Source organism: Nicotiana sylvestris, chromosome 10, assembly GCF_000393655.2.
Source record: "Nicotiana sylvestris chromosome 10, ASM39365v2, whole genome shotgun sequence".
Lineage (NCBI taxonomy): Eukaryota > Viridiplantae > Streptophyta > Magnoliopsida > Solanales > Solanaceae > Nicotiana > Nicotiana sylvestris.
In genome coordinates this window covers 36,562,660-36,589,985 of record NC_091066.1, presented here as the reverse complement: position 1 = coordinate 36,589,985, position 27,326 = coordinate 36,562,660, and the positions used below count along the sequence as shown (strand labels likewise).

The window sequence follows — 27,326 nt, the reverse complement described above, 5'->3', positions numbered from 1 at the left end:
GAAGCTAAATTCAATCCACAAAGGCTTCCAACAAATTCTTACAACAACATAATTCCAACGAGAATTGTTAGAATCGCAACAACGTAAAATTTTGCGGTTCTGAAGGAGTACGGTGCAATCTTCTCCAAGAATACTATAAGGAGTTTTTCTTACTCTAGGTATGTTAAGGCTATCCCTTTTTTCTTTTTTGCATGACCCAAATTATACAGAAGAAATGAGCAAACGCACAGTTTTCACAAACGACTCTATTCATAGAAATACTAGGGGTCTCTGTGTTCTTGATTCCCCATTTGACATATTATTATATCCTCTGTTCATGGGTCTCACAATAAACGCAGCTGAAAAAGCTTATCTGGAAGGAATATTGAGATTATTATATATTTTTCATGCATTTCATTCATTTATACATGTACATTGATCCATGACTAGATGGTGTTATATACGCGTATTTATATGTATATATATATATATGGGAAAAATATTACGGTATTATATACGCACCACCACCTGATTAGTTGGTATATGTTGATGATATTGCCCACATTGGCTGAGACGATATGATGGGATGCCCTCAGAGGCTTGATGATATTATGTACACCCCTACCTATGCATGAAACGATATTTATATGCACGTGCATGACATTATAAATGTTTCAGAATTTATAAAGTTATTCAGATTTACAGATCGATTTCTTTATTCCATGTTTCATCTATGTCTTTTACGTACTGATTTCCATGCCTTACATACTGTGTACATTTTTCGTACTAACACCCTATTTCACGGGGCCTGCATTTCGTGCTCGCAGGTGTAGGTAGGAAAGCTGACGGTCCCCCTTCTTAGGATCCTTGATCAGCGAGAATTGGCATGCTCCACTTGATCTGGAGTTGCTTTTGATTTTGGTGCGATATGTTTGTATATATATGTATGGGTATGACGTGGCTTAGTCCCGTCTTTGTATAATTGTATTTCTATTAGAGGTCTGTAGATAGTTATGTCTAGTTAGATAGTATGTGGCCTTGTCGGCTTTCAGTTTTGGGTATATAGTTGTCTATTGCAGCCTTGTCGGCTCGCTCACAGTAATTCGCATGTATATGTATATATATCTTTTGGACAGGTTTTCCTCGTACATGTTATTCTCGTAATTCAGCAGATATTATTCATGTTTATATCTTATTCGCATGCTTAATGGTGTTCGACAGGCAGGACTCCGGTACTCGTCGCGGCCCATCGGTTTGGGTCGTGACAAAAGTGGTATCAGAGTAGTTCTGTCCTAGGGTTGTCTATAGACCATGTCTAGTAGAGTCTTATTTATGGGTGTGTTGTGCACCACACTTATAGATAGGAGGCTACAAGACATATAGGATGTTATCCTATCTTTTTATCTCAGATCGTGCGAGATAAGAATTCATGTTCCTAACAATATGTTACGTTTTCAGCAATTCCTCCGAAGACTACAGCTGCCTATAAGGGAGGGTCCATGGCTGGTGAGACTACTTGTCACCAGGGCTCTGGGAGAGTCTCATAGTGAGATTCCATCTCAGACTTCAAATAGCCCTCCCTTTCCAAAAGAGCTCTGACGGGCACCAGCTTCAGCGCCTACCCCTGTACATTCAGCACCTCAGCCAGATACACTGGGCCAAGAGATGAGATATGATATTCAGCTAATAACTCGATTAGTAGCTGCGTAGGCTCGGCGTTAGGAGGTAGGTATTAGTTACGCAGATAGGTCCGTCAGTACGATAGTTCGTGACTTTATTAATTTAGACCCTTCGGTATTCACTGGAGCAGACCCAAATGAGGACCCTCAGGTATTTATTGATAGAGTGCAGAGGACGTTAAGGGTAATGAAGGCCACTGCGACTGAGTCAGTTGAGCTAGCTTCTTATAAACTCCGAGATTTGCCAGTTAATTGGTATGAGTTTTGGGAATTGTCTAGAGGTGAGGATGCCCCTCCAGCAGTATGGCAGGAGTTTACAGAAGCTTTTCTTTGTCATTATCTATCACCAGAGCTTAGACGGGGCAGAGTTGATAAGTTCTTGACCCTTCAGCAGGGTAACATGAGTGTTCGGTAGTACAGTCTTCAGTTTGATTCGTTGGCTAGGTATGCTCCCACCATTGTATCTAAGATGGAGGATTGGGTGCACCGGTTCGTAATGGGATAGCCTTACTTGCTTAACGATTGTATGTCGGTCTCACTTCAGCCAGACATGGATATTTCTCGTATTCAGGCATATATTTAGGGTGTAGAGGAGCGTAAGCAGAAACGGAGGGCCGATCGTGAGCATGATAGGGCCCAGAATAAGAGAGCAAGATCTTCGGGTCCTTCTGGTGAGTTTCAAGGTGGTCGGAGACAACAGTACCCGAGATATCCAGCCCATCCATCGGCTAGCGCACCCCCTCAGTTTGGCAGTAAGAGATTTGATCATTCCATATATTCAGGGCCTGGTCAAAATTCTAGGGCCTCATGTTCTCAGTATAGGGGTGAGTCAAGTCAGTGAGGCCGCTCTTGCCACGATGTACTCAGTATGTAAACAGCATGTCGGGCAGTGCCATATGGGATTGGGTATTTGTTATACTTGTGGTTATCCGAGCCACGTTATGAGGGATTGTTCGACGAGAGGTAATGCAAGCATAGCTTAGTCGGCGTGATTTGTATCTGGTTCGTCATCATCAGTACGCCCCCCTAGGCAAGGTTCACAAGAACCAATGAGTCACGGTAGAGTCAGAGGCGGAGCATCTAGCTCGAGCGGTCCTCAGAACTGTATTTATGTGTTGGCAGGACGATAGGATCAGGAGTCATCACCTAATGTTGTTACAGTTATATTATTAGTCGCTTCATATGATGTATATGCACTGATTGACCCAGGTTCCACCTTATCATATATTATCCCGTTGGTTGCTAGTATGTTTGGAATAAAACCTGAATTGGTTAAACCTTTTGAGGTGTCTACACCTGTTGGGGACTTAGTGATAACTATGCAAGTATATAGGGGTTGTATAATAGTAGTTCATAGTCGATCTACCATAGCGGACCTAATCAAGTTAGATATGGTAGAATTTGATGTTATAATGGGTACAGATTGGTTGGCTTCTTGTCATGCCAACGTTGATTGTAGATCAAAGATAGTCCGATTTCAATTTCTAGGGGAGCCTGTTTTGGAGTGGAAAGGTAATACGGCATCGCTGAGAGGAAGATGTATTTCCTATCTTAAGGCAAGGAAGATAATCAGAAAGGGCTATATTTATCAGCTAGTTCGGGTTCAGGATGTGGAAGTAGAGTCACCGACCATTCTGTCCATCCCTATGGTTAATGAGTTTCCTGATGTTTTTCCCAATGAGCTTCCAGGTCTTCCTTCGGAGCGAGAAATTTAGTTTGCTATTGACCTACTACCAGATACTCATCCAATATCCATTCCTCCCTATAGAGTGGCCCCCACAGAGCTGAAAGAGTTAAAGGAACAACTGAAGGACTTGCTTGAAAAAGGCTTTACAGGCCTAGTACATCACCGTGGGGGGCACCTGTGTTATTTGTCAGGAAGAAAGATGGTTCCTTACAGATCTGTATTGATCATAGATAGTTAAATAAGGTGACGATAAAGAATAAGTACCCACTCCCGAGGATTGACGATTTATTTGATCAGTTGCAAGGTGCCAAGTGTTTTTCAAAAATAGACTTGAGGTTCGGGTACCATCAAGTAAGGGTTAAGGAGGAAGATATTCCGACGACATCATTCAGGATTAGATATTGGCACTTTGAGTTTCATGTTATGTCGTTCGGTTTGACCAATGCCCCAGAAGTATTCATGGATTTGATGAACCGTATATTCAGGCCCTTTTTAGATATGTTTGCAATTGTATATCTCGATGATATATTGGTGTATTCTCTTTCAGAGGCTGAGCATGCAAATCATCTGCATACTGTACTCATAGTTCTACAAAAAGGGAAGTTGTATGCAAAATTCTCTAAATGTGAATTTTGGTTGAACTCTGTAGCTTTCCTTTAGCATATTATTTTGGGTGAAGGCATCCGAGTGGATACATAAAAGATTGAGGCAGTAAAGACTTGGCCTAGACCCACAACACCGACGGAGGTTCGTATCTTTCTAGGTTTGGCAGGCTATTACAGGAGTTTTGTAGAGGGATTTTCTTCTCTTTCAGCACCTTTGACAAAGTTGACTTAGAAGGGAGCAAAGTTTCAATGGACTGACGCTTACGAACGTAGTTTCTAGGCATTAAAGGACAGATTAACTTCATCATCGGTTTTAATGCTCCTAGAAGGGACCGATGGTTATGTTATATATTGTGACTCCTCGGGCGTTAGGTTGGGTTGTGTACTGATGCAGCATGGTAAGGTTATAGATTATGCTTCTAGACAACTGAGAAATCATGAGAAGAATTACCCGACCCACGATTTAGAGTTAGCTACAGTGATTCATGCACTAAAGATGTGGATGCACTACTTGTATGGCATTCATGTTGATATCTATACGGATCATAAGAGCCTCCAATATATCTTCAGGCAAAAGGAATTGAATTTACGTCAAAGAAGATGGTTGGAGGTACTTAAAGACTATGATGTTGATATTTTATATCATCCAGGGAAGGTGAACGTGGTAGCCGATGCCCTCAGCCGTAGATCGATGGGTAGCCTATCATATTTACAGCCGAAAAAAGGAGAATAGCCCATGAGATTCATCAGCTAGCTAGTCTTGGAGTTTGGTTACTAGGCTCAGGTGATATTGGAATTACTATTTAGGATACGACAACATCCTCTTTAGCAACTGAAGTGAAGGAACGCCAGTACGAGGATCATGTGTTAGTTCATTATAGGGATACCACCCCTCAGAAGAAGAAGACGCCATTTGAGATTAGAAAAGATGGGGTCCTTAGATATCGAGGACGATTATGTGTCCCTAATGTTGTAGGGCTGCGTCAGCAGGTTATGGGAGAAACTCACTATTCTCATTATTTTATCCATCCAGGAGTGACAAAGATGTATCATGCTATCAGGGAAGTATATTGGTGGGATGGAATGAAAAAGGATATAGCGGAATTTGTTGCTCAATGTCCTAACTGTCAGCAAGTTAAGATTGAGCATCAGAAACCCGGTGGGTTATTGCAGGCTATGGAGATTCCGACTTGGAAATGGGAAGTAATCAATATGGATTTCATTGTAAGCTTACCTTGTACCCAGCGTAAGTTCGATTCGATATGGGTGATTGTTGATAGGCTTACAAAGTCAACCCATTTTCTGCCCATTATAACTACATATTCCTTAGAGGATTATGCAAGGCTTTATATTAAGGAGATAGTAAGACTGCATGGTGTCTTTGTATCTATTATCTCGGATAGAGGATCTCAATTTACAGCTAACTTCTGGAGGTCCTTCCAAAAAGGATTGGAGACTCAAGTAAGTCTTAGTACAGAATTTCATCCCTAGACAGACGGACAGGCTGAGCATACTATTCAGACACTGGAGGATATGTTACGAGCTTGTGTGATAGACTTCAAAGGTAGCTGGGATGATCATCTGCCGCTTATTGAGCTCGCATATAATAATAGCTACCATTCTAGTATTCAGATGGCTCCATACGAAGCTCTTTACGAACGAAAGTGTAGATCGCCTATAGGGTGGTTCGATGTTGGGAAAGCTACGTTAGTAGGACCAGAATTGGTACAACAAGAAATCGAGAAAATTAAGCTTATACAGCAAAGGCTATTAGCAGCTCAAATCTGTCAGAAGTCTTATGTGGATAATCAACGGCGAGACTTGGAATTTCAGGTTGAAGATTAGGCATTCCTAAAGGTATTACCAATGAAAGGCATTATGAGGTTTGGAAAGAAGGGGAAAACTTAGCCCTCGATACATTGGACCATATAGGATCATACGCAAGATAGGCCAGGTAGCATATGAGTTGGACTTGCCTTCGGACTTGGAGTCTATACATCCAGTCTTTCATGTGTCTATGCTCTGTAAATGTATCGGAGATCCTTCTAGAATTGTGTCAGTTGACGATCTTCAGGTCACAGAGCAGCTATCATATGAAGAAACTCCCATTTGTATACTAGACAGACAGGTTCGAAGATTGAGAACTATAGATGTAGCTTCGATAAAAGTGCTTTGGAGAAACATCAATGTGGAAGAAGTGGCTTGGGAGGCCGAGGAAGATATGAAGTCTAGATATCCATACTTATTTCCTCCTCCAGATAGAGGTCCAACTGAGGCATCACAACCTTAAGGTACGTGTACGGATTCTTGTATTAGTTATTATCGTTGCTTATGTGAGGCCATTGTCGTTATTGATGATTATGGTCCTATGTGGCGTTGAATTATTAAGCTTTTACAAGGAGAGTTGTTAGTAGTGTTGTTACAAAGACGACTATGCCAAAGTTATATAGATCCCGGAGAATTAACCATTCGAGGATGAATGTTTCTAAGGGGGGAAAGATGTTACATCTCGCATTTTTGTACGTTAAAGTTTCGTCTTCAGTTAATCGACGTAGACTCCGGGATGATATTATCTTGAGGTTAACGTATTTATGCTATTTATAACAAGCAATAAGTAAGTGTCAAGAAGGATAAAGGGTACACGAATTAAAGAAACAAGTTTTGTTGAAGGTTGTCAATTTAGGATAAAATATGGGTCGAGCGATAATATCCGATATTTATGGACTAGTACCATACAAGGTACCGTATGAACATGATAGTATGTTGTATAAAGTATATAAAAAATGAGTAGTATTTTAAGTAGTTGAGATAATTCTTAATTATGCGGGTAACTGGTTAATTATCGGGTAACAAGATATTACCTAGTTAATTAATAAATTTAGTGGATAAGATTAATCCCCCCCCCCCAAAAAAAATATGGCAGAAAGCCACCTAACTAAGAGAATGACTCTTAGTCATTTTATGACTAGGTGGCTATCTAAGGTTTATTAGAATGCAACAAGTAAGACTTATTACAAGTCTTGTTCCATTTTCATTTGGACAAAGAACCAAAACGTCCTTAATCCTAAAGTAAGAACCATATATCATTTTCCTAGTTCAAAATACCTCAAGAACAGAAGCTAAATTCAATCCACAAAGGCTTCCAACGAAATTCTTGCAACAACACAATTCTGACGAGAATTGTTATAATCGTAGCAACGTAAGATTTTGTGGTTCTAAAGGAGTATGGTGAAATCTTCTCCAAGAATATTATACAGAGTTTTCCCTACTCCAGGTATGTTAAGGCTATCCCTTCTTTCTTTTTGTCATGGCCCAAATTATACAGAAGAAACGAGCAAATGCACAGTTTTCAGAAACGACTATATTCATAGAAATACTAGGGGTCTTTGTGTTCGTGATTCCCCATGTGATATATTATTATATCTTCTATTTATGGGTCTCGGAATAATATGCAGTTGAAAAAGTTTATCCGGAAGGAATATTGAAATTATTACATATTTTTCATGCATTTCATTCATTTATACATGTGCATTGACCCATGACCAGACGATGTTATATACGCATGTATATATATATATATATGTATGTATGTATATGGGATATGGGAAAAAGGTTACAGCGTCATATACGCACCACCACCTGATCAGTTGGTATATGTTGATGATGTTTCCCACAGTGGCCGAGACGATATGATGGAATACCCTCAGAGGCTTGATGATATTATGTACACCCTTACCTATTCATGACACGATATTTATATGCGTGTGCATGACATTATAAATGTTCAGAATTTATAAAGTTATTCAGATTTACAGATGGATTTTTTTATTCCATGTTTCATTTATGTCTTTTACTTACTGATTTTCATGCCTTACATACTTAGTACATTTTTCGTACTGACGACCTATTTCACAGTTCCTGCGTTTCATGCTTGCAGGTGCAGGTAGGCAAGCTGACGGTCCCCCTTCTTAGGATCCTTGATCAGCAAGAGTTGGCATGATCCACTTGATCCAGAGCTGCTTTTGATTTTGGTACAATATGTTTGTATATATATATGTATCGGTATGACGTGGCTCAGTCCCATCTTTGTACATTTGTATTTCTATGAGAGATCTGTAGACAGTTATGTCCAGTTGGATAGTATGTGGCATTGTCGGCTTTCAGTTTTGGGTACATAGTTGTCTATTACGGCTTTGTCGGCTCGTCCACTGTAATCCGCACTTATATGTATATATGTCTTTTGGACAGGTTTTCCCTGCGCATGTTAATCTAGTAATTCAGTAGATATTATTCATGTTTATATCTTAGTCGCATGCTTAAGAGTGTTCGACAGGTAGGACTGGGGCACTCGTCGCGGCCCATCGATTTGGGTCGTGACATATAGTCTACACAACCTCGCCACTTACCATTCTTTATCGGCACCACTGCAGTATCAGCTAACCAATTAGGATATTTTACCTCTCGGATAGACCCGATTTTTAAAAGTTTTTGTACCTCATCCTGAATCATCTGGTTTTTGAAGGATCTTTGGTTCCTTTTCTTCTATTTGACAGGTGGATATATTGGATCTTCATTTAGCTTATGGGTCATCACCTCCGGTGGTACACCTGTCATATCTGAATGTGACCAAGAAAAGCAGTATGCATTAGCTTTTTACAATTCAATTAACTTATCTTTCATCTCGGGGCTCAAGTTAGTTCTGATGTAAACTTTTCTGTCCGGCCAATATATCAACAACACCACCGCTTCGAGTTCTTTAATTATTGTTTTGATGTTTTCGTTCTCTTCTGGCTCTTGAATGATATCAGGCCGTGAGTCTACATTTGTTTGCCCATCTCCAGTTGAGGTTTGTGTTGCTAAATCCTCAACTAAATTCTATAATTGCTATTTTTCTGCAACATTGTTCCTTATGCTCGAATCTGCCACTGAATTGATACTTCTAAAAGCCTTCTGATCACCACGGATTTGCCTAATTCCCCATTGTGACGGGAACTAATAATCTGATGTAAAGTAGATGTAACAACATCTATCTCATGAATCCAAGGTCTGCTAAGAATCATATTATACGCCATGTCCATATCTATCACTTGAAATTTCGTATCTTTGACTACTCCTTCTGCGAATGTGGTGAGCACTATCTCCCCTTTTGTAACAACGCTTGAATTGTCAAATCTAGATAAGGTACGTGCTTTGGGTACCAATTTATCATCGACTTGCATCTCGTTTACCAATCTTAAAAGAATGATATTTACAGAGCTACCTGGATCAATCAAAACTCGTTTCACATTAGTATCATGTACAACTAAAGATATTACCAGTGCATCATTGTATGGGATTATCATGCTATCCGCATCTGCATCATCAAACGTTATGTTGTCTTCTTTTGAAACTTGGCAAATTCGCTTTTTGTGGGTAACTGTGACTTTTGACATCTTTTTTGCAGTCGTATATGTCACACCTCCTTTTTCCGCCCCGCGAGGGGTGAAGGAGTTTTTTCCAATTAAAGAACAATCGAAACGGGATTTATTTATTTATTTCAGAGTCGCCACTTGGGAGATTTAGGGTGTCCCAAGTCACCAATTTAATCCAGAATCGAGGAAAAGAATGACTCCATATTACAATCTGCGCACCAGAAATCCGGATAAGGAATTTTGTTATCCCGGGAGAAGGTGTTAGGCATTCCCGAGTTCCGTGGTTCTAGCACGGTCGCTCAACTGCCATATTTGTCTTGATTATCTGATTCAATACATGTTGAACCTTTGTGCAAAATTTAACTCTTTACCGCTTTTATTATTATATTTCAAAAGAATGTGAACATCGTTTAAAAAACATGTCTTTGGATTGCATCACATGAAATGCACCCACAATCCGGAACACATTTTTATTCAATGTTTTGGGATTTAGATTTGGGTCGCATGAAATGCACACCCGAATTTAAGAAGGTAAAATTATTAAAATGCGCCTAAAGAGTCTAACGCGTTATTATCTTTGGGGAAGGCAGTGAAATTCACTAAACAGTCCATCCCGAATTCGAAATATTCAATTAAACGTTTATTGAGGGCCCCACAATTAGTGCATTTTATTGGGCGAGGCTCATCTCATTTATTTTTAAAAGACAATCTTAAAATGCCTACATTTTTCTCTATTAAATTTGTCTCTACAAAATAAAAAAAGAAAATGTCTTAATTTATTTACATGCTGAAATTAACCAATAATATTTAACTAAACAACATTCCTCCAAGTTCCAAAATGGTTTATTCGCTTGATGAACTAACGTGCTTTTTGAGACATGGTAATCATCCAACAATAGCGAATTAACTAGACGAAGTTACTACACCATTTATTTATTTTTAGGCAATATATAGATAGTTCGTCCGTTAAGCTATCGTCCGATGTTTCACTATATATATTAAACAGCTACATGATTCTTATTAGAGTAAGCTAAACAATTAATATATAAAAATAAAATTTAGAATATAATTAAAATAAATCTGGAACTTCAATAATCAACGTGTCAGTTGTGTACCTGATATTGGAAGCAAAAGAAAAGGGAGATCAACAGAAATTCAGTAGCATACAACAGCAACACCCAGCAACCAGCAATGAGAAACCAGTGACGGATTTTAAAACTCAAGATAAAAATCCAGAAAATACCAAACAATCAACGGACAGAAGCAAAGGGAATCTTTTCAGATTTTGAAAGACTAGTTAGTGTTTAACCCTTAATTTCTGAATCCGTATATCAGAATATTTGGATTGTAATCAGGTGTATACTATTCTTCTTTTGAATTTCCAGAATGTTTTTCTTTTCATTTTCTGAAGTCTTAGTATTTTTCGGAATTTCCTCTCTCTTAAAATTTTCCTCTGTATTCTGTCCTCCTATTCTTTTTTTCTGTATTCTATTCTCTTTTTTTTCTGTATTATGTCCGTCCTCTTTTTTTTTGTTCTGTGTTCTCTCGTTCTCTCTTTTCTAAAAATCTGATCAAGTTCTTTCATTTATATCTCATCCCAAACCCTTTAATCAATTAATAAAACAACCATTTCCCCTACCAAACCCACAATCTTCCCACTCATCCCTTTTTTAATCCCACTACCTAATGTTTTATCCCCCACTATCTTAAACTAAAGAATTATTCCCAACCCATTATGTCTTGTCCCTCATGCCTAACATAAACAATTATATCACCCACACCCCATTGCATTTTATCCCCCATGCTTAACATAAAGAATTATTCAAAATGTTCAATTCCCAAACTACCCCTCCGACCTTATTGCAATTGCCATTTTACCCCTGAACGTACTGCAATTTACCAAACTACCCCGTCAGCTATAACCAATTCACCTAATCAATCTCAACCAAAATATAGCCAATATGACCAATTTCTCAACAAATTCAACAACAAATCATATGAACACAGATGAACAACATCAAATTAATGTGAATAAATTAACCATATTGGGAACCAATCTTAGTTAATTTAGACCAAAAATGAGTGAGCAAAGAGACAACAATATGATCCAAACTAAATCAACAAATCAAAAACAAAAACAAACTCAAATTAAATTACTGGATGGACTTCAAACAAAGAATAAACATGCATTAAATCCATGTTAAATAACAAACATGACGGATTCAAATGATTAAACCAACATATTTCCCTATTACAACTGAATTCTTTCAGACAAATAAAAAAAACAAAACCGAAGAAAAAACAATTATGAATTTAAACTTGAATCTAACAACATAACAATTTCTGGAAAATACATAACAACACATGAAACAAACTGAAGAAATAATTAATTAAACTTCAATTTAAATCTAACAACATTAAACTAACAATTTCACATGAACAAACTGAAATATTAACAAAACAATGAACACGAACAAAACAAAAATCAAACATTTACCGATTTTAGATTCGAGAATATCAAAACAAAATACGGACAAAAAGTGAAACTCAAAACCCACTAACCGGACCGAAACGACGAAGAACTTGAATGAGAACAAATCTGTCCAGACACGATTATCGCACCAAGACTGCCAACGACCTAACGGATCTTGAATTCGACGACGAACTCACCTTCCTTTTAACCTTGACGAACTCAAAACGACGACTGATGACCTCGACCAAAACTCGAATAAACGAAATGGGGGCAGCAGCACAGCTTAAACAAAATAAGCTGCTCGTCGTGGCAGCAACAACACAGCAGAAGCAAGGTGTGTTTGGAAGCGAGTGGTTGACGACGAAGAAGTAGCAGCCATTTTATTTTCCGTTTGGACGTAGCAGAAGCCACAGAAATGAGCTGGAAGCGAGTGGTCGCAGGAAGGCAGTGGTCGTTCATGGCGGCGTCAAACACGGAGCTCGACGAAGAAGGCCGCCATGGGAGCTCGAGCTCGACGACGAAGAAGAAACAGTCGCGTGGTCGCAGCAGGAAGCAGAAGCATGAGCAGCTCTAAGTCTACCAATTACTACATCAAGTGAACCCCAAGCTTGACGTAAAGGACAAGGACAAGGTGCTGGTGGATTTGGGTGTCCGTAAAAAGGACATAGTTGAGTATGAACCTTAGTTTTTCCGAACTGATCGAGGTATCGCAGAAATTCAAGAACATGTGCACCACTGCAACGAGTAAGAGTAAGAGGTGGTCTATGGTTTCTTAAGTACTGACCGAAAGTGTTCCAATCTCTGCGTTTTTGGTTTTAATATTCGGCTTAGGGTTGTTGGAGAAGAAGAAGAGAGGGTGGGGGGCGGATAGTTAAGTTTAGGTTTTAGGGTTTTTTGAGTTTGTTTTGTTTTTGGGAAAATGAAAAATGAAGAGGGGTTGGGTATTGGGGTTATGGGGAGGACTGGGTCGACCCGCGTGGAGATGGACCGGGTCGACCCGTGTGGAGATGGACCGGGTCATGGGGAAGGTTGGGCAATTATTTGGGCTTGTGGTTTGAAATTGAAGAAGAGGCCTAATTCCGATTTTCTTTATATTTTTGCTCTCTTTTCTTCTTTTATTTTTCTAAAACTAAATTATAAAAATACTTAAATTATTATTAAGAACTAAATTAAGTTATAAAAGCGCAAATTAACTCCCAATAACAATTAACGCACAATTAAGTAATAATTAAGCATAAAATTGTATATTTGGACATTAAATGCTAAAAATGCAAAAGATGCCTATTTTTGTAATTTTTAATTTTTGTAAAACAAACTTAATTACTAACAATTGTAGAATTAAATCCTACATGCAAAATGCGACATATTTTTGTATTTTTTTATTAATTTAACAAATAAACATGCACAGACAAATACAAATAATTATCCAAAAATGTCACAAAATTCTCAAAATTGCACATCAAGGAAAATCATTTTATTTTGAATTTTTTGGGAGTAATTCTCTCATAGGGCAAAAATCACGTGCTTACAGCTGCCCCTCTTTGCCCGAAGACACGAAGGGTTTTCGTGCAAAGATAAAGTGAGCGATTTTTGCCCATCCGAGTACTCCGTGTGAAGCATTTTTTGAAAAAGATTTAACCGAACCTTTGCTTCAAAGGTTTCCTACATATCTCTGGCTAAGGGGAATCAGTTTAATGTAGTTAGGGAAGTTTTGGTAGCTGGGACTACCATGGGACTGCAAGGTTACTGCTGTTGCATGCTATTACCACTGCTTACCGATCTCCTTGTTACATCGTGCTTAAAAGAAAACAAGAAGCTAGGCTAGACTGCAACTTGTTCTTATTGCCTTGCTTTCTTGTTGGCTTGTGTTTCCTCTAGTGCTCTTCTTCCGTGAATTTGGGGATGACACTGGCCTTTTGCTTTTCTGAATACCAATTTTTCATCATTTTGTTCGGTCCTCTGGGGACATGGCTTTCTTCATTAAGCTTTTCGGCGGTTCCTCTGGGGGTACAATTCTATTTATCAGATTTGTTATGTTGGGCATGATTTAATGTTCACATGCCACTTCTTTCAAAATGCGTCTTTTCTTCCTTTTGACACATGCACTTGAGTTTGTGCTGGGACCTCTTGTTGCAACCTTCTGCTTCCCGGTGCCGGATATTTTTTTGTTTCCTGATGGGGATTCCTGCGCATATACGATGTTATATACGCATGTATATATATATATATATATGTATGTATGTATATGGGATATGGGAAAAAGGTTACAGCGTCATATACGCACCACCACCTGATCAGTTGGTATATGTTGATGATGTTTCCCACAGTGGCCGAGACGATATGATGGAATACCCTCAGAGGCTTGATGATATTATGTACACCCTTACCTATTCATGACACGATATTTATATGCGTGTGCATGACATTATAAATGTTCAGAATTTATAAAGTTATTCAGATTTACAGATGGATTTTTTTATTCCATGTTTCATTTATGTCTTTTACTTACTGATTTTCATGCCTTACATACTTAGTACATTTTTCGTACTGACGACCTATTTCACAGTTCCTGCGTTTCATGCTTGCAGGTGCAGGTAGGCAAGCTGACGGTCCCCCTTCTTAGGATCCTTGATCAGCAAGAGTTGGCATGATCCACTTGATCCAGAGCTGCTTTTGATTTTGGTACAATATGTTTGTATATATATATGTATCGGTATGACGTGGCTCAGTCCCATCTTTGTACATTTGTATTTCTATGAGAGATCTGTAGACAGTTATGTCCAGTTGGATAGTATGTGGCATTGTCGGCTTTCAGTTTTGGGTACATAGTTGTCTATTACGGCTTTGTCGGCTCGTCCACTGTAATCCGCACTTATATGTATATATGTCTTTTGGACAGGTTTTCCCTGCGCATGTTAATCTAGTAATTCAGTAGATATTATTCATGTTTATATCTTAGTCGCATGCTTAAGAGTGTTCGACAGGTAGGACTGGGGCACTCGTCGCGGCCCATCGATTTGGGTCGTGACATATAGTCTACACAACCTCGCCACTTACCATTCTTTATCGGCACCACTGCAGTATCAGCTAACCAATTAGGATATTTTACCTCTCGGATAGACCCGATTTTTAAAAGTTTTTGTACCTCATCCTGAATCATCTGGTTTTTGAAGGATCTTTGGTTCCTTTTCTTCTATTTGACAGGTGGATATATTGGATCTTCATTTAGCTTATGGGTCATCACCTCCGGTGGTACACCTGTCATATCTGAATGTGACCAAGAAAAGCAGTATGCATTAGCTTTTTACAATTCAATTAACTTATCTTTCATCTCGGGGCTCAAGTTAGTTCTGATGTAAACTTTTCTGTCCGGCCAATATATCAACAACACCACCGCTTCGAGTTCTTTAATTATTGTTTTGATGTTTTCGTTCTCTTCTGGCTCTTGAATGATATCAGGCCGTGAGTCTACATTTGTTTGCCCATCTCCAGTTGAGGTTTGTGTTGCTAAATCCTCAACTAAATTCTATAATTGCTATTTTTCTGCAACATTGTTCCTTATGCTCGAATCTGCCACTGAATTGATACTTCTAAAAGCCTTCTGATCACCACGGATTTGCCTAATTCCCCATTGTGACGGGAACTAATAATCTGATGTAAAGTAGATGTAACAACATCTATCTCATGAATCCAAGGTCTGCTAAGAATCATATTATACGCCATGTCCATATCTATCACTTGAAATTTCGTATCTTTGACTACTCCTTCTGCGAATGTGGTGAGCACTATCTCCCCTTTTGTAACAACGCTTGAATTGTCAAATCTAGATAAGGTACGTGCTTTGGGTACCAATTTATCATCGACTTGCATCTCGTTTACCAATCTTAAAAGAATGATATTTACAGAGCTACCTGGATCAATCAAAACTCGTTTCACATTAGTATCATGTACAACTAAAGATATTACCAGTGCATCATTGTATGGGATTATCATGCTATCCGCATCTGCATCATCAAACGTTATGTTGTCTTCTTTTGAAACTTGGCAAATTCGCTTTTTGTGGGTAACTGTGACTTTTGACATCTTTTTTGCAGTCGTATATGTCACACCTCCTTTTTCCGCCCCGCGAGGGGTGAAGGAGTTTTTTCCAATTAAAGAACAATCGAAACGGGATTTATTTATTTATTTCAGAGTCGCCACTTGGGAGATTTAGGGTGTCCCAAGTCACCAATTTAATCCAGAATCGAGGAAAAGAATGACTCCATATTACAATCTGCGCACCAGAAATCCGGATAAGGAATTTTGTTATCCCGGGAGAAGGTGTTAGGCATTCCCGAGTTCCGTGGTTCTAGCACGGTCGCTCAACTGCCATATTTGTCTTGATTATCTGATTCAATACATGTTGAACCTTTGTGCAAAATTTAACTCTTTACCGCTTTTATTATTATATTTCAAAAGAATGTGAACATCGTTTAAAAAACATGTCTTTGGATTGCATCACATGAAATGCACCCACAATCCGGAACACATTTTTATTCAATGTTTTGGGATTTAGATTTGGGTCGCATGAAATGCACACCCGAATTTAAGAAGGTAAAATTATTAAAATGCGCCTAAAGAGTCTAACGCGTTATTATCTTTGGGGAAGGCAGTGAAATTCACTAAACAGTCCATCCCGAATTCGAAATATTCAATTAAACGTTTATTGAGGGCCCCACAATTAGTGCATTTTATTGGGCGAGGCTCATCTCATTTATTTTTAAAAGACAATCTTAAAATGCCTACATTTTTCTCTATTAAATTTGTCTCTACAAAATAAAAAAAGAAAATGTCTTAATTTATTTACATGCTGAAATTAACCAATAATATTTAACTAAACAACATTCCTCCAAGTTCCAAAATGGTTTATTCGCTTGATGAACTAACGTGCTTTTTGAGACATGGTAATCATCCAACAATAGCGAATTAACTAGACGAAGTTACTACACCATTTATTTATTTTTAGGCAATATATAGATAGTTCGTCCGTTAAGCTATCGTCCGATGTTTCACTATATATATTAAACAGCTACATGATTCTTATTAGAGTAAGCTAAACAATTAATATATAAAAATAAAATTTAGAATATAGTTAAAATAAATCTGGAACTTCAATAATCAACGTGTCAGTTGTGTACCTGATATTGGAAGCAAAAGAAAAGGGAGATCAACAGAAATTCAGTAGCATACAACAGCAACACCCAGCAACCAGCAATGAGAAACCAGTGACGGATTTTAAAACTCAAGATAAAAATCCAGAAAATACCAAACAATCAACGGACAGAAGCAAAGGGAATCTTTTCAGATTTTGAAAGACTAGTTAGTGTTTAACCCTTAATTTCTGAATCCGTATATCAGAATATTTGGATTGTAATCAGGTGTATACTATTCTTCTTTTGAATTTCCAGAATGTTTTTCTTTTCATTTTCTGAAGTCTTAGTATTTTTCGGAATTTCCTCTCTCTTAAAATTTTCCTCTGTATTCTGTCCTCCTATTCTTTTTTTCTGTATTCTATTCTCTTTTTTTTCTGTATTCTGTCCGTCCTCTTTTTTTTTTGTTCTGTGTTCTCTCGTTCTCTCTTTTCTAAAAATCTGATCAAGTTCTTTCATTTATATCTCATCCCAAACCCTTTAATCAATTAATAAAACAACCATTTCCCCTACCAAACCCACAATCTTCCCACTCATCCCTTTTTTAATCCCACTACCTAATGTTTTATCCCCCACTATCTTAAACTAAAGAATTATTCCCAACCCATTATGTCTTGTCCCTCATGCCTAACATAAACAATTATATCACCCACACCCCATTGCATTTTATCCCCCATGCTTAACATAAAGAATTATTCAAAATGTTCAATTCCCAAACTACCCCTCCGACCTTATTGCAATTGCCATTTTACCCCTGAACGTACTGCAATTTACCAAACTACCCCGTCAGCTATAACCAATTCACCTAATCAATCTCAACCAAAATATAGCCAATATGACCAATTTCTCAACAAATTCAACAACAAATCATATGAACACAGATGAACAATATCAAATTAATGTGAATAAATTAACCATATTGGGAACCAATCTTAGTTAATTTAGACCAAAAATGAGTGAGCAAAGAGACAACAATATGATCCAAACTAAATCAACAAATCAAAAACAAAAACAAACTCAAATTAAATTACTGGATGGACTTCAAACAAAGAATAAACATGCATTAAATCCATGTTAAATAACAAACATGACGGATTCAAATGATTAAACCAACATATTTCCCTATTACAACTGAATTCTTTCAGACAAATAAAAAAAACAAAACCGAAGAAAAAACAATTATGAATTTAAACTTGAATCTAACAACATAACAATTTCTGGAAAATACATAACAACACATGAAACAAACTGAAGAAATAATTAATTAAACTTCAATTTAAATCTAACAACATTAAACTAACAATTTCACATGAACAAACTGAAATATTAACAAAACAATGAACACGAACAAAACAAAAATCAAACATTTACCGATTTTAGATTCGAGAATATCAAAACAAAATACGGACAAAAAGTGAAACTCAAAACCCACTAACCGGACCGAAACGACGAAGAACTTGAATGAGAACAAATCTGTCCAGACACGATTATCGCACCAAGACTGCCAACGACCTAACGGATCTTGAATTCGACGACGAACTCACCTTCCTTTTAACCTTGACGAACTCAAAACGACGACTGATGACCTCGACCAAAACTCGAATAAACGAAATGGGGGCAGCAGCACAGCTTAAACAAAATAAGCTGCTCGTCGTGGCAGCAACAACACAGCAGAAGCAAGGTGTGTTTGGAAGCGAGTGGTTGACGACGAAGAAGTAGCAGCCATTTTATTTTCCGTTTGGACGTAGCAGAAGCCACAGAAATGAGCTGGAAGCGAGTGGTCGCAGGAAGGCAGTGGTCGTTCATGGCGGCGTCAAACACGGAGCTCGACGAAGAAGGCCGCCATGGGAGCTCGAGCTCGACGACGAAGAAGAAACAGTCGCGTGGTCGCAGCAGGAAGCAGAAGCATGAGCAGCTCTAAGTCTACCAATTACTACATCAAGTGAACCCCAAGCTTGACGTAAAGGACAAGGACAAGGTGCTGGTGGATTTGGGTGTCCGTAAAAAGGACATAGTTGAGTATGAACCTTAGTTTTTCCGAACTGATCGAGGTATCGCAGAAATTCAAGAACATGTGCACCACTGCAACGAGTAAGAGTAAGAGGTGGTCTATGGTTTCTTAAGTACTGACCGAAAGTGTTCCAATCTCTGCGTTTTTGGTTTTCATATTCGGCTTAGGGTTGTTGGAGAAGAAGAAGAGAGGGTGGGGGGCGGATAGTTAAGTTTAGGTTTTAGGGTTTTTTGAGTTTGTTTTGTTTTTGGGAAAATGAAAAATGAAGAGGGGTTGGGTATTGGGGTTATGGGGAGGACTAGGTCGACCCGCGTGGAGATGGACCGGGTCGACCCGTGTGGAGATGGACCGGGTCATGGGGAAGGTTGGGCAATTATTTGGGCTTGTGGTTTGAAATTGAAGAAGAGGCCTAATTCCGATTTTCTTTATATTTTTGCTCTCTTTTCTTCTTTTATTTTTCTAAAACTAAATTATAAAAATACTTAAATTATTATTAAGAACTAAATTAAGTTATAAAAGCGCAAATTAACTCCCAATAACAATTAACGCACAATTAAGTAATAATTAAGCATAAAATTGTATATTTGGACATTAAATGCTAAAAATGCAAAAGATGCCTATTTTTGTAATTTTTAATTTTTGTAAAACAAACTTAATTACTAACAATTGTAGAATTAAATCCTACATGCAAAATGCGACATATTTTTGTATTTTTTTATTAATTTAACAAATAAACATGCACAGACAAATACAAATAATTATCCAAAAATGTCACAAAATTCTCAAAATTGCACATCAAGGAAAATCATTTTATTTTGAATTTTTTGGGAGTAATTCTCTCATAGGGCAAAAATCACGTGCTTACAGCTGCCCCTCTTTGCCCGAAGACACGAAGGGTTTTCGTGCAAAGATAAAGTGAGCGATTTTTGCCCATCCGAGTACTCCGTGTGAAGCATTTTTTGAAAAAGATTTAACCGAACCTTTGCTTCAAAGGTTTCCTACATATCTCTGGCTAAGGGGAATCAGTTTAATGTAGTTAGGGAAGTTTTGGTAGCTGGGACTACCATGGGACTGCAAGGTTACTGCTGTTGCATGCTATTACCACTGCTTACCGATCTCCTTGTTACATCGTGCTTAAAAGAAAACAAGAAGCTAGGCTAGACTGCAACTTGTTCTTATTGCCTTGCTTTCTTGTTGGCTTGTGTTTCCTCTAGTGCTCTTCTTCCGTGAATTTGGGGATGACACTGGCCTTTTGCTTTTCTGAATACCAATTTTTCATCATTTTGTTCGGTCCTCTGGGGACATGGCTTTCTTCATTAAGCTTTTCGGCGGTTCCTCTGGGGGTACAATTCTATTTATCAGATTTGTTATGTTGGGCATGATTTAATGTTCACATGCCAGTTCTTTCAAAATGCGTCTTTTCTTCCTTTTGACACATGCACTTGAGTTTGTGCTGGGACCTCTTGTTGCAACCTTCTGCTTCCCGGTGCCGGATATTTTTTTGTTTCCTGATGGGGATTCCTGCTATAACCTTCTGTCTTCCTGTGGGGTTACTGATTTCAAGATCTGCAGTATAAGACTAAAAAGTATTCCTCTTGTTATACAGGTGGGCGCCTGACTTCAACAAACAACTTTGAAAAATAAAAATGCCATTCCTCTCTTCAGGCGGGCTCCTGATTTCGAAAAAAAAACTTTAAAATAAAAATATATTTCCTCTCTTCAGGCGGGCTCCTGACTTCAACAACTTTGAAAAATAAAACGTCATTCCTCTCTTCAGGCGGGCTCCTGATTTCAACAACTTTTAAAAATAAAATGTCATTCTTCTCTTCAGGCGGGCTCCTGACTTCAAACAAACAACTTTTAAAATAAACGTCATTCCTCTCTTCAGGCGGGCTCCTGACTTCAACAACAACTTTAAAAATAAAATGTCATTCCTTTCTTTAGGTTGGCGAGATTTCAACAACTTTTAAAAATAAAACGTCTTTCCTCTCTTCAGGCGGGCTCCTGATTTCAACAACAACTTTTAAAATAAACGCCATTCCTCTCTTCAGGCGGGCTCCTGACTTCAAACTTAGGAGGAAATGCCTCTCCTATGGGTAAAACTAAACTTAGGAGGAAATGCCTCTCCTATGGGGTAAAAATAAACTTTAGGAGGAAATGCCTCTCCTATGGGTAAAACTAAACTTAGGAGGAAATGTCTCTCCTATGGGTAAAACTAAACTTTAGGAGGAAATGTCTCTCCTATGGGTAAAAATAAATTTAGGAGGAAATGCATCTCCTATGGGTAAAAACAAATTTAGGAGGAAATGCATCTCCTATGGGTAAAAATAAACTTAGGAGAAAATGCATCTCCTATGGGTAAAATAAACTTAGGAGGAAATGCATCTCCTATGGGTAAAAACAAACTTAGGAGGAAATGCATCTCCTATGGGTAAAAAAAACTTTAGGAGGAAATACATCTCCTATGGGTGGAATTTTAATGATTTCGGACTAGGAAGTGCGTCTCCTACTAATGAAAACTTAATTCAGGAAGTGCGTTTCCTATGCATGAAATTAAACTTAGGAAGTGCGTTTCCTATGCATGAAATTAAACTTAGGAAGTGCGTCTCCTAGGGGTAAAACTAAACTTAGGAAGTGCGTCTCCTATGGGTAAAATGAACTTAGGAATTGCGTCTCCTATGGGTGGAATTTTAATGATTTCGGACTAGGAAGTGTGTCTCCTACTAATGAAAACTTAATTCAGGAAGTGCGTTTCCTATGCATGAAATTAAACTTAGGAAGTGCGTCTCCTACGGGTAAAACTAAACTTAGGAAGTGCGTCTCCTATGGGCAAAACTAAACTTAGGAAGTGCGTCTCCTATTGGCAAAACTAAACTTAGGAAGTGCATCTCCTAGGGGTAAAACTAAACTTAGGAAGTGCGTCTCCTATGGGTAAAATGAACTTAGGAAGTGCGTCTCCTATTGGTAAAATGAACTTAGGAAGTGCGTCTCCTATTGGTAAAACTAAACTTAGGAAGTGCGTCTCCTATGGGTAAAATGAACTTAGGAAGTGCGTCTCCTATGGGTGGAATTTTAAACTTAGGAAGTGCGTCTCCTATGCGTGAACCATTTCCTTCTTCCTGAATTATTTACTTACCTGTGTTGTCTTCCCTCGAAACTGCTGGGGATTTTTTTGCTGGGGATGAATTTTCCTTTTCTTCCTTACCCACTCTGGGTTGTCCGACCCTCTTGAAACTTGGTCGAAACTCTGTCGAGGATGCTTCTACATCTCGATGGTCCACTGGGGATAACACTGCGAACTGTTGAGTAACCCTGCTGGGGATAACACTGCTGAGGATAACTCTGCTGAGTAAATATGTTATCTTACTCCTTCCAAAATTACCTCCTTTTAAGTAGGATATTTCATTCCTCTGCAAACTACTTCCCCTTTTTTTCTTTTTTCTTTTTTTCTTTTTTTCTTTTTCTTTTTTCTTTTTCTTTTTTTTTACTAGCTTCTTCCTTCGAAGACTACCTCCCTTAAGACTCGTTTTGCCTTTCCCCGAAAGGAACCGCTGAGAATACCGATTTTCACCAAACTTGTGTTGGACTCCTCGAAACTGCTGGGGATAACACTGTTGGGGAATTATTTACTTACCTATTGGGGGATAAAATGTTATCAGCTGGGGATAACGCTGTCGAGGATAACACTGCTGGGGGATTCTGACTCCTTCAGAATAGTGCTTCACTCTTCGGAAGGCTGTTGGGAATGATACTGGCCTTTTGCTTTTCTGAGCACAAGTGTCATCCCTTTGTTCTGTCTGCTGGGGAACAACTTCCTCCATTGAAACTTATTATGTTGGGGGCAACACTGGTTCAAAGACCACTTCCCTTGAGACTGGTGTTATCTTTATTCTTCCTCGACTGGGTACCTGACTTCCAGAAAATTTTCTAAATGAAAGGAAAATTTTCTGCCCCGGTTTGACAGTCTCCCTTATGGCATGCATTTCTGTCATCAATGCCATTTCCTTTACCTGTTTCAAATCAAACAAAATTTGTTAGTTTAAAACGAGGTGGTTGGTTGTGATACTCCTGCTGGGGTTGGCTTTCCCTTTCTCCTTCCTTGCTCTGCGTTCCACAACTTGTTGGGGATGATATTATTTGCTGGGGATAATCCCTTTCTACTGGGGATATCCCTCTTCTTTTGTGGCATAGCTCGGAAACTGGCATTTCCCCGACCTTTTAGTCTAGTATGAATTTCCCCAAATCATGCTCACCGCTCTCCTTACTTTGTCCACGGGCCTCGGCCTTGAGGTTTATAACCTTTGATTTTGGCAAGGATATCCCTCTTGACATTCGTCAATCCTTTTGTCAATTCCCTTTTGCTGGGGATATCTTTCTTGACACTGGCCTCGCGCTTGTTCCTTGCTGACTATACCACTTGGATGTACTAGCCAGATCTCATCTTGCATAATTGTAAAGCTGATGGCATATTTTGAAGTCAATTCTCACTTGTTCTGACCAAACATACTCTACTGGGGAATTTTCTATGAAAGGAAAAGATAAAAGGGAACAGAATAAAAGACAAAGGAAAAAGACGACTCTTTAACAAAAGAAACTATAAATAAAAACCTATCAAACGCAGATACCGACTCTAATGGTCCTGACATGCAGATGCGGCCTATCCTCCGCCGTCAATCGTCTTTCAAGACCTTCAATTGGAAATTCCCCATCTGATTCTCAATCTTATTCGACTTGTAGTGCCCGAAGGGTTTTCACTATCAAGTCTCTCTCATTTTGTTTTTTCCTCTCAGCTTTCATCGCCTTACGGTGTCCGTAAAGATTTTCACCGATAAGACTCTCTCATTTGTATCACTTTCCAGCTGGGGATTTGGAGTGTTGCCGATATGACTCTTTCTGCTGGGGAATAGAGTCCTTTCTGCTGTGGCACAAAATGTTATGTTCACCGGTAAGACTCTCATTTGTCTGACTTGGCATCTTTTGAAGACCGATCAGAAGGTCTTTCTTTGGACCGTAATGTGGGTTTTTTGGATAGGGCTAGAAAGAAAGGGTATTAAAGGCTCAAAAACAAATCAATTTGGGGTTCAAAATTACAACCTTCGGAACCAGATTTGTTTACAACAAGCACAACCCTTGCCCCAGTTTCTTGCTTGGGGATTATTTATTTATTATTATTATTATTTTTTAATTTTTATTACACCATGCACACCATGCACACTATGCACCCTATGACCGAGCCATGAAGCGCCTATGTATCCTCTTTGAGGAATCAGGTCAAACGTAGTTCCCAATTCCTCTGTTTTCTTCTGACTTTTTTTTGTTTTTTGTTATCATTTTTCTTTTCTTCTTTTTCTTCTTTTTTTTTTGGTCTTTTGTTTACCTGCCATGCTTGCGTTTTCTAGTCGTTTCTACTGATTCCGAACGAGGGGTACGAAAGAAAAACAATAAGGCTCAAAAAGGGTTAACGAAGGATAAAGTGTTTAGGTAGCAGAACAAAATGCCTTCGTCATTCCAGTCTTCAAGACATGCCCAGTGCAAACAACACATTTAAACAAAGATTTGTAGCCTCTTCCGATGGTGCTGGACTTGACAATTATATTCAGACATTTGCTTTTTCCTTTGTCATTTCTAAAGCACTGTTGGGCGACACTCTCGCTCTCATTATCATGAACGACCCTCATGCCAATTTGGCGAATCTTGCTTTTAACGGTTTTCTTTGTATTTTACTTGCCCTAGTTCCACATGACTCGAGCTCCGAATATTCTCAAACCGTCCTTATTTTTCGGGGTTTTATGATTAGCTTTTAGGATTTAGGCCCAAACTGTGTACATATGTCATGTCACTAGAATCGACGTTGAATAAAAATGATAAAAGGACTAAACAAAAGAAAACTGGAAATAATAAAAGACCAGATTTTGCATTAGATTACCGGTGAAATGGTTTGAATAACAAGACAAACAAAACAAACCAGAATAAAATCCTAAAACAAACTGGACAAAACTTAAACAGACCGCTATGACGAAATGGAAAGATAAGAAGGTTTGACACAAGACAATATCCGGATTACAACCTTAAGAATAATCCGGACAACAAAAATGACAACAAAATAAGCCACCAAAAGCTTCTCTCTTGCTAACCAAGGAACGGAGCGTCCTCCCATTTTATCAAAACTGGCATCTCAGCCACTGAGTTTCGTATCAGTATTGCCTAGACCATTGCCAACTTCAATATCATCAACCTTAGTCAACAAGTCTCAATAGGATTCGAGTGCTTCTGTTATCAGGCCTGATTCCCGCCAAGTGTGCTTCTGGGTCTTGTATTTCCGGCTTACCACAAACCAATCACCTTAACTTTCTTTGTGATTCAAAGCAAAACAGGTTAGAATGGACTCAGTCGGTCCTCATTATTAATAACATTTTTTCCCCTCTTTTTTCTTTTTTTTTTCATTTTCATTTTTTTTCCATTCTTTTTTTTTCTTTTTTTTTTGTTGTGGTCGAATCTTATGGAGATTGCCTACGTATCATGACCCCGCATGAATCAGACCTTGCGTAGTTCGGACAAAATGAAAGGTAAAAACAATGAAACATTTTTTCTTTCTCAATTTTCATAATAAAACAAACTGGGTTTCAAAGGTTTAAAGATGACCTACAAACTCGAAAATCAAACAACCCACATATTCTATTCGAAAGATTTACAAACTTCAAAAACAAATGGCTAACTTCCTTTCTCCGTTTGCTAATTTTAACCAAATGGTTATTTTTTTAAACGTGGCCCCTTCCAAATTTCACATGAATTTTGAGGCCGGGAAGGATTATTTTATGACACTTTACAAACTTGCCCATTCTTTTACGAAAATAGCCTTTCGACAACTGAAAGATACTCTAAGGCTATTTCGGCAAGAACGGTTTAAGATGCGGCCGAAGCTGGCTTGGCTTATTTTTGACTAAAAATCGAAACGGTATTCACCTGACCGCTGATTCTTTGTTTTTTTTTTTCAAATTACAATAAAAACCTGGTGTTGCAAACACGGCCCTTCAGCGCCTCGGGGAAGAAGATTTTTAAGGCTGTGTGGGTCAACTGGACCAAAATCCTAAACATGACCCAAAAGGTGGTTGTTTATGCAAAGTCAGCCTTCCGACGTCCCTTTCGGGAACATTCGGCTATTTTTGACAAAAACAGCATCACCTTGACTTATTTATGACTCTTTTTATCATTTTTCAAAAATAGAAAACTCAACATTGCAAACACGGCCTTTCAACGCCTCGGGGACGAAGATTTTTAAGGCTGTGGGGGTCAACTGGACCAAATCTTAAACATGACCCAAAAAGCGGCTGTTTATGCAAAGTCAACCTTCCGGCGTCCCTTTCGGGAACATTCGGCTATTTTTGACAAAACAACATCACCCGACTTATTTATGACCCTTTTTTAAAATTTTGACATGTTTTTTTTATTATTTATTTGTTTTTGGCTATTTTAGCAAAAGGTGGGGTTGGACATCACCCGACTTATTTATGACAAAATTAAAATTTTGACATGTTTTTATTTATTTATTTATTTATTTGTTTTTGGCTTTTTTAGCAAAAGAGGGGTTGGACCCGATGAGGGTTGCCTACGTATCTCACATCCGGTGAGAATCAAGCCCGCGTAGTTCGGGCAGATTGGATACGGGTGAGAATAAAAAAATAACTAATTCAGAGAAAACATATCTTTTTTTTCTTTTGCTTTTTCTTAAAAGGTGATGAAACATGTAAAATCTTTTGGATTTTCTTCTTCCCTTTTTTTTTATTTTTGATTTTTCAAAAATGATAAAAAGTGCAAAGAATTTTTTTTTTGAATTCATTTTTTTTAAATAAAAATGTAACAAAACATAACCGGGCCCTATTTGCTTTATCTTCGCATTTCACCCTCTCTTTTTTCTTTTTTCCTTTTCATTCACTCTCAATTATCATTGGTCCGCCAAATGACCCTTTTACCCTTGAAGGAATGCAACATGTAGCACATAAGATGCATCAAGATGGTCTTTTTCATTTCAGGTTGCTAGTCCTAGACGGACCCAACCCCTGTGTTGAGTCCCCTAAGCCAAATGCAACATGATGCAAATAATCGTTCCTACTAGGGATCCGGCATGAAGTCATGTTATTCTATGTTCAAAACCTGAGTCGGTGTTCTAGACTGTGTACCCGAGCGGACAACTCAAGTCGAGGAGGGGCAACTTACCGGGAACCAAAAGGCCATCCGGCTTCGTAACTTGTCCGAGCCTCTTTTTTATTTCAGGGTATGACACTAACAGAATAG

The 27,326-nt window shown here is 38.4% G+C and overlaps 2 protein-coding genes across 2 annotated transcripts; both read right to left on the bottom strand.

The window, feature by feature from the left end:
- Window positions 1–8,857: 8,857 nt before the first annotated feature.
- LOC138879197 (uncharacterized) lies at window positions 8,858–9,382 on the bottom strand. Its single transcript, XM_070158792.1, has one exon. The coding sequence runs from the start codon at window positions 9,380–9,382 to the stop codon at window positions 8,858–8,860; it is 525 nt and encodes a 174-aa protein (XP_070014893.1).
- A 6,010-nt stretch (window positions 9,383–15,392) lies between these two features.
- Window positions 15,393–15,917, bottom strand: LOC138879196 (uncharacterized). Its single transcript, XM_070158791.1, has one exon. The coding sequence runs from the start codon at window positions 15,915–15,917 to the stop codon at window positions 15,393–15,395; it is 525 nt and encodes a 174-aa protein (XP_070014892.1).
- Between the last annotated feature and the right edge of the window lie 11,409 nt (window positions 15,918–27,326).